Raw genomic sequence first — 7,732 nt, 5'->3', positions numbered from 1 at the left:
AAGGATGAGGATGACCAGGAACACCAGGATGCAGATCAATGACACCACGAGGGACCTGTGGCACTCCATCAGGGAGAGGTGTACAGCTCCAACCTGGGCCCCTCTCACCGCCAGCGGAGAGTCACAGACGTACTTGTCTGGCCACCCCACCAGCACCTGGGATATCCCAGCCTGGTGGTGGATGAAGGAGAGGAATTCACAGGAGCAGATGAAGTTGTTGTCGCTGGCATCCAGCAGCTCCATTCTCTTGAAGGACTCAAACTCTTCCTTGGAGAAACTGTTGAGCTTGTTTCTCCTGACTGACATGACCACTAAATTTGGAATGGGTGTAGCACCAGGCAGAGTCTTCAGCTGGTTTTTTGTGAGGTACAGCTCTTTCAGAAATGGGAGCTGCAGTCCAAACTCTTTCAGGTTGTTAGCACTAACATCCAAAACTTCCAGCGTTGGGGGAATGCAGGTCGTTACTTCAGGAATTTGAGTGCTGGAGAGGTTTAAATATTTCAGGTTTTTTGGCCATTCGCATGCATCTGGAATCTCACCAAAATTATTTTGGCTAATGTCTAAAACATTTAGGTTTCTTAGATGAGACAAACTTCTACCAGTCATTTCTAAGTCACCCAGTGAATTCTGACTTAAATTTAGAGTTTGTAGTGATGGCCAACCACCCTGACAGGCTGAATGCTCTAAACTCTGGTCTCCAAGCAAATTAGCACTAAGGTCAAGGTACTCTAATGACTGAAGATGTTGGGAAATTCTGCATGGGACCAAAAATACTTTGGTGTTTCGAACTGTGACCCTGGTAAAAAGAAATAGTAGATCTTGCACAGTCTGAAGATCTGTAAACAAGTAAAATTCTTCTATAGATAATTTCTGTATTGTGAGAACTCTAAGGGTCTGTGATTGGTTTGCTTGAATCTGCATTTCCCATCGTCCAGTTCCCAAGAGTCTACAGTCTATTAGCTCCACCTCCACTAATTTTGGCATGTCTTCTAAAATGCTGACAATCTCAGGCACAGTAGCATCTGTTAATAAGGTCTGTTTAAAAGAAATTTTCTTTGCAAAAGAAGAAGACATGACTCTCAATAGTTGCATTTCAGCAGAGGTACTGAATGCTATTCTTCTCACTTCTAGCCAAGTCACAGAATGCACAAGGTCCCTAACAATTTCTGAGAATACATCACTATTTCTTAGGTTTATGACCATGTGATTTATCTTCTTAATCAATTTCAAACTTCCCTGCTCATACTGACTGAGATTACCACCATCAATCCACAACTTGTTGAGAAGCTCAATGCCCTCAAAGTTCCCTTGCCTTATCACAGAGAACCGTGGGTTGCCCAGGCGGAGAGAGCTCAGGTTCCTCAGACTAGAAAAGGGAGAGCTTTCTCCCAGGTCTCTGTAGAAATTGCCTTGAAGGTGGAGGTGCTGGAGTGAGAAAAGGTGCCCAAACCACACAGGGGACAAGTGAGCCAAGCTGTTATTTGATAAGTCCAAGAGCTCCAGTTTCACCAGGAACTGAAACGAGTCTTCATCTATGGAGCTGATTTTGTTGGATTGCAGCAGCAGGGCTCTCAGGTTCACAGCCTGCTGCAGGTCCTGGGATTGGATGTGCTTTATCCTGTTTTGGGCCAGGTTTAACATTGTGATTTTGGCGGTGAGCCCTGGGGGAATGAAGTCCAAGCCCATGGAAGAGCAGTTGCAAAGCTGAGCATCATTGAATGAAGGACAAGCCTGCTTCAGCGCTTGCTGTTCAGTGAGGTTTGCAGCTAAGAGCATGTAGATGACCCACACTTGCCAGCTGTGTTTAGTCATTATTTCACCTAAAATACAAAATATAGTCAGAGTAAATATAAGATGGATTTGAACAAGGTACATTTAAAATATAACTTTCACTGTTCTGTCAATACACTGTAAATATATTTGTTTTTAACACAATTCAGAGATGAAATGGATCCATTAAAAACGACATACTATTCCCAAATATTTCAAAATCTTTTGTTAAAAGCTGTATATATTGATTTTACTCTTTATTTTTCCCCTGTGATTTCTAAATTTGGCATGAAGACTATCAAATCAATTAAGAGCTCCACAAATTTTTTGCAGATTCAGCTAAACATCCGTATCAGCACAACTACTCTCATCATCCTCCTTTTTAGTACAGAGTCTTCATACCTCCCTCCTTTGTCCCACCTCAGGTATTTTTTTTTTCTGAGCCTGTGAATATTATTTTGTGTATTCATTTTTACTACAGGGAGTCTCCTGTGTGTATTTCAAATCCTGGTTACATCAAGAAGAGTAGCATCTTACAGTACATAGCATCATTCACATTTGATACTAATTTCATGTCTAATGTCAATTCTCACAATGAGGAGAAGAGGAATGTCTTTGTTTCAGTCCATTCCTTGTTTTATCTGCCTTTCTCTACCTGTGGATGTGCTAGGAGTAGGGAAAAAAATACTCACCTAGGTAACTGCATAGGCCATCTTTATCATGTTGCCATCAGTCCAGTACTTGCCAATAAAACCTGAGCTTGTAAAACTTACCATTGTTGCCTACTGACTCTTAGCTCTTCCTTTTACTGCCACATCCTTCTTCTCTGCCAGTGCCTTTTCCTGTGTTGGACAACTGTGGCAGAGAGAAGATCAGGCCAAGCCACAAGGAAGAGCTGGGGTCTTTGGAGCCTCCTTCAGATCAGATCAGCTGTCTGAACTAGATAGCTTTTTCCAGCCCCACAGACTATCCCTGATCTTCTGGACTGAAATGATTCAAGAAAAGGTACACAGATGTGGATTCTGTGTCACTTCACTTTCCTCTCACAGTTGTGCCTTTTATAGTACTGATTTGGCATGGCTTTTTTTTGTTACACAACTTGCTGCAATATCCAGCCTGTCCCTACTCCCAACAAGGTGACTTTAGCTCTTCTACCCTTCTGAGGAGCTGGGAAAACAATTTTTGAAGCCTGAGAGAGCTCTTTTCCCTTTAAAACCCTTATTACATATTGAATTATAACTTTTTTTGACAAGGATCAAAGAACATTTTTAAAATATAACTTTCCCCCATGTGTCACAAACCCCCTACCTCAGTATGTATCTTACCAAGGTTGAAAAGAATGTACCAACTCCAAAGAGGCCAATGAACAGGTTCACAAAATCGTGAACTATGTATCGGGTTAATCGGGTTAGACTGGCTCACTGAGAACTACTTTCTCCATTTGTCATCCCACTGAGACTCTGTGCAGAAGATCTCCTGTACTTTAATTTAATATCCTGATTTGTTTTACAGTAGCTGACCCACACATACAAGTTCATATAGATAAGTCCTGCCCTTCCAGTTGCATTATTTTTAGCCATAGTTGCTCAAGATTATTCAAAAGTGGCAGAGTTGACTGGGATGTTTTGAGCATATGGAGAGGGAAGGAAAAGTTGTGGATAATTTTTTCAATCATTCCATCTCTTCCCACCTGGAGGATTATAAACATTTTGACCTCTTGTGTTATTTGCCTTTTATCTCTGTCTCTCTCTGATATAGAGCTTTGAATCTTGAAGGACACAGTTGTCTTCTCTGTCTTTAGATGCCCACAGCTGAGCTAGTCATCCACCATGTCATCCAAAGTCAACAGAAAGAAATAACGTCTTTCAGGGGCAATTCTTATCACGTCTTAGACACCCAGATTAAGACGTGATGAGTCTAAGAGAATTGACCCCATTGACTTAAAATGGAGTACCATAGTTTAGATACCTAGATAATTTTCCTTGTGAATCCCACATAGAGAATTGTAATCTGTAGTTACTCATCTGCTGTCCATCTGAGGCTCTTTCAGAGGGCTTTTTTTCAGTCTCACAAGTCTAACTGGATAACACAGTGCTGTAGGCTACAGGAGCAAAGCTACAGGTAACATGAGTTTCATCAGTAACAAATTCAAGTGATATATTTATTGTTGCCATCAAAATACTTACTGTTAGAAAAAGAAACAAACAGGTGACCTGATCAATCAAAAGCTATCTATAGATAGGTTATTTATAGGTGGTAAATTGCAGCACAGAAGGAAACTGGGAAGGTACTGCACGGGAAATACCAGCTGAGCCTAATGGCTCTTCACCTCACCAGCCTGAAACCATCCAGGGACTCCAGGAGTAAACTCCATTTGGTGGTTCAGGATGCTTTTCTATGCTTTTCTTTATTGTCACTTCTGTGAGCTTCTTTTCCAGTTTTTTGCTCATCTGTTATCTGAGCAGACACTCAGAGAAATCCCATTCCCACCCTCATTCAATTTACAGCCAGTCTCTTTCCCTTCCCATTCATTTCTAATGATTCTGCTTAAGACCCTGACTTACAGGATCAATTCAGGAATTTCCACACCCACTCAGACATACAGTTCTATATCATTGCCCTATCAAGGAATCACTTTTTCCCCTTGTGCTGGTAAATGAAATGCCACAGAGAAATTAAAATGCAACTAAAAATACAGAAATTTGCATAGATGCCATTATACCATAAGATGCTGTGACGAACCAGACATTCAAAACATTTCTGGGTTACGGACAAAGGGTCCAAACCATTAGACATGCTCAGGACTGTCTTCGCTGGGCCATGTCAGTAGACATATTTGAGGAAATATGTGCATATTCTAAAACAAAACTATGACTGACAACAGAATGAAGTTCTATAAATGCTATCAAATGCAAAAGGTTAATGTAAGTGCGAATAACGCACAAATTGATCCTAGCTTGGGGAGCACTACCCAGGCAAATGTGGTAAATTTGAGCAGTGCTATGGACTCTGCAGTGGGATAGTCACCGCTTGATGAAGCAGTCAAACTACAAGCAGACTGGGGAAAGCTGCTGCTCTCCACGTGGTTGTGTGTGGGTTACATGTGCCCTAGTTATCACCCACCAGCACTGCCCTAACAGTATGTATGTGCATACATACATCCACAACATACATGGAAATGCCTCTTCTTGTTTCCTACACAGAGAATGTGCAACAGGTCCGAGTTAGGTGAGGAGGTAGCTAAAGTCCTGAGGCCGTTGTTCAATGGGCTCTTTCCTGGTTGAATTCCTGAAACCAAGGCATCCCACCTTCACACCCAGCCTTCCCTGGGCAGCTAGTATCAGTACACAAGTGGGACAACATAGGAACAGGACAAAGTACAAACAAGGCACCCTCCCACAAGGAAACTGAGCAGAAATGACACAGTCTGACCCAATTTGTCCTTTTCATTTGCTGCTCTCCTTTCTCCCCTTTCTCAAAGGACACTGCTCCCATCAGCGTGTCCCAGCTCTCCTGAGAAGTCTTCTTTGTTGCCTGCCTGCCATGCATACCTGCCAGCTGCCTGTGACTGCACCTCCCTGCTCCACTTCTGCTGGTAACAGAAATCCCTCCCGACCCCACACTCGTTCTCAGCAGCCCTGAGCACTGTCAAACCCCCATGCAGAGCAGGACTCGGTGGCAGAGATTAGATAGCCTCTTCCCAGTGCTCTCTCCTTGCTTCTTGCTCTGGCATTGCAGCTCCACTGTCTTTCCCTTCATCTACCCAAAAACTCACCTCTCTGCTGAAAAGATCCCCAGAGATGCCAGCTCCAGCCCTGGTGCCTGCATGCCAGTTAACCCACGTTGTGTTTCATCTCTCTCTTGTTGATCATTCTTTACCCAGCTTCCTCTTATGCTGCTGTTTCATTTCCACTTCACCTTTAAACCTTGATAATGTAAGCAGGGGAATTCCCACCTAGGTGATCTGATTGGCATAAAAGCAGGAACACTATCACTCCTTTTAAAATATGCGAACCCGAAAAAGCCCGGGTCTATAGTACGAGTGTACCATATGAAAACTAAGGCTTCTCCTACATCTCTCTGACTCTCTCTTTGTAATGACCGGCAAGACTTATTTCCCTTCTTACCTCTAGGTACACAGTTTCCTAGTCTGTTTTATCAATGCTCATTGTTTGGTCTCACATGATTCACTCACCACCTACCTGGAGTTCAGCCTTGATAAGCTACTGAGCTATTTTTCTCCAAGACGGTGAGCAAAAAACTTCTTTGTAGCAGACTTTAGACTGCCCCTAGAGATAATATTATAACAGGAAAGTAGAACTGAAAGTGCTGTTTGCAGGCTACACCCACAGAAACTACCATCTCATGTGTAGATATGTGTACAGATACACACAGGAGTGTGAATATATACACATGTATAAGCACATACACATATATATGCATATGAACAAGTATACTAACAGACATGTCTGTATAAGCAAATTTTGCTATTTTTCAAATACTCACTCAGCCTGTCTGCCAATGCTTTGGTTTATCACCACAAAATAATTGCATATCCAAAGTTTAACCAAAATTCATCTAGATTCTCCTGTACTTAAACTCCAGCAATACAAGCAAAGGGGAACATGGAAGTGCCAAGGCAGAGAAACCACACCTAACTTAATCCCTTCAGAGACAGTTTCAGGTTCCCACAAGAACATCTAAAACACAAGAAATCCAGGCACCCAGAGTGTGACCAGCTATCTTAACATAAACATCTGTATCTACCTGCTTGTCTAGACTCCCTCTGTAATTGGTGAAGAGCAATACAGTAGATCTAGGAGATGTCTCATACTGAAGTAGAGAGAGGAACTATCTCTTGTCAGTGTGATTTTCTTCAGCCTCTAGAAAAGAAGTTAAGTAGAGCAGTAAGGGGTTCATGGCCTAGTGGTTACATAAATGTCCTCTGCGAAGTAGAAGAGCAAAACCAAGAAACGAGACAGTCTGCAACACCATCTAGCCCACACATTAGAAACACAGGCTCATATTCCAGAAATAGAAGGCTTCAGCTATCTCTGGGGTTAGCTAGAAGGGAAAATGGTGGTGACTGCAAAGGGACAAACAAGCATTCACAGGAAGAGATGGACTCAGGAGGGTATTGATTGAAGTCCTTGGCTTTTAATTTAAATTGTAAATTGCAGTGGCATTGTTAGAGATGAGTTCGGGATAGTGGTAAGAGCAGAAAAAAGTACAGAAATACCCTACACTCAGTTAAATGTATTTAGAAAAGTATATATAGTCCAATATAGCTTCAAAATATTATAGTTATTGGCAGAGATTTTGAAAGACCAGAGAAAATGGAAAGGAAAAAGTGGTCCTTTTTCAGTGAGTAACATGACAATTATTTCTACACACAACAAAGCCAGCTGTATTTAGAGAGAAAAATACGAAAAAAAAATTCTTAGCAAGAAGAAACACTGACATAGAGCCTTTTGCAGACATATGTTGAAATGGGAGCTGCTGAGTTCTTCTATGACTTCAAGGCTCTTTTCAGGTTTGCCCAAAACATCTGCTGCTGCTCTTCTTCAAGAGGCCACTCCAGGTAGGTCTTTGTGTTCATGATCTTCCGCAGCTTGCAGAACCTCTTGGGAATCGTTTTGCTCTGGATGGGCTCCAGGAGGACAAGAATCACCGCATCGTTGTTCTCATCAAAGAGGCGGAAATGTGAGAAGTCCAGCTCGTATTTGCACCACTCGCTCTGCACAAAGTGCTCAGACAGCACAAAGAGTGTTTTGTGGCTCTTCTCAATGGAGTCAATGATGTTGTCCACAATCCATTTCCCAGGCACAAAGTCCCGCTTATGGAGGCAGAGGCGAAAGGGAGGGCAGGCCTGCTCCAGCTCCCGCACCATTATGTTTTCCACCCAGTCGGAGTCGTTCTCACTGTAGGAGACAAAAGCGTCATAGCAGATGTCCTTTGGCGG

At 42.5% G+C, this 7,732-nt stretch overlaps 2 protein-coding genes across 2 annotated transcripts; both read right to left on the bottom strand.

Annotated features, from left to right (window-relative positions):
• Nucleotides 1-3: 3 nt before the first annotated feature.
• LOC113940990 (toll-like receptor 2 type-2) lies at nt 4-7,005 on the bottom strand (the record flags this gene model as incomplete). Its single annotated transcript, XM_027632145.1, has 3 exons — nt 6,538-7,005; nt 5,546-5,734; nt 4-1,820 (listed from the first exon to the last, which is right to left on the bottom strand). A coding segment is annotated over exon 3 (1,809 nt), but the record flags the coding sequence as incomplete, so codon positions are not given.
• A 102-nt stretch (nt 7,006-7,107) lies between these two features.
• Nucleotides 7,108-7,729, bottom strand: LOC113940989 (toll-like receptor 2 type-2; the record flags this gene model as incomplete). Its single annotated transcript, XM_027632144.1, has 1 exon — nt 7,108-7,729. A coding segment is annotated over one exon (450 nt), but the record flags the coding sequence as incomplete, so codon positions are not given.
• Nucleotides 7,730-7,732: the final 3 nt, after the last annotated feature.

This window comes from Corapipo altera, unplaced genomic scaffold, assembly GCF_003945725.1.
Source record: "Corapipo altera isolate COAL_440 unplaced genomic scaffold, ASM394572v1 95997, whole genome shotgun sequence".
Classification (NCBI taxonomy): domain Eukaryota; kingdom Metazoa; phylum Chordata; class Aves; order Passeriformes; family Pipridae; genus Corapipo; species Corapipo altera.
The sequence above is the reverse complement of the archived record's forward strand: the minus strand, read 5'-3'. Positions and strand labels throughout refer to the sequence as shown.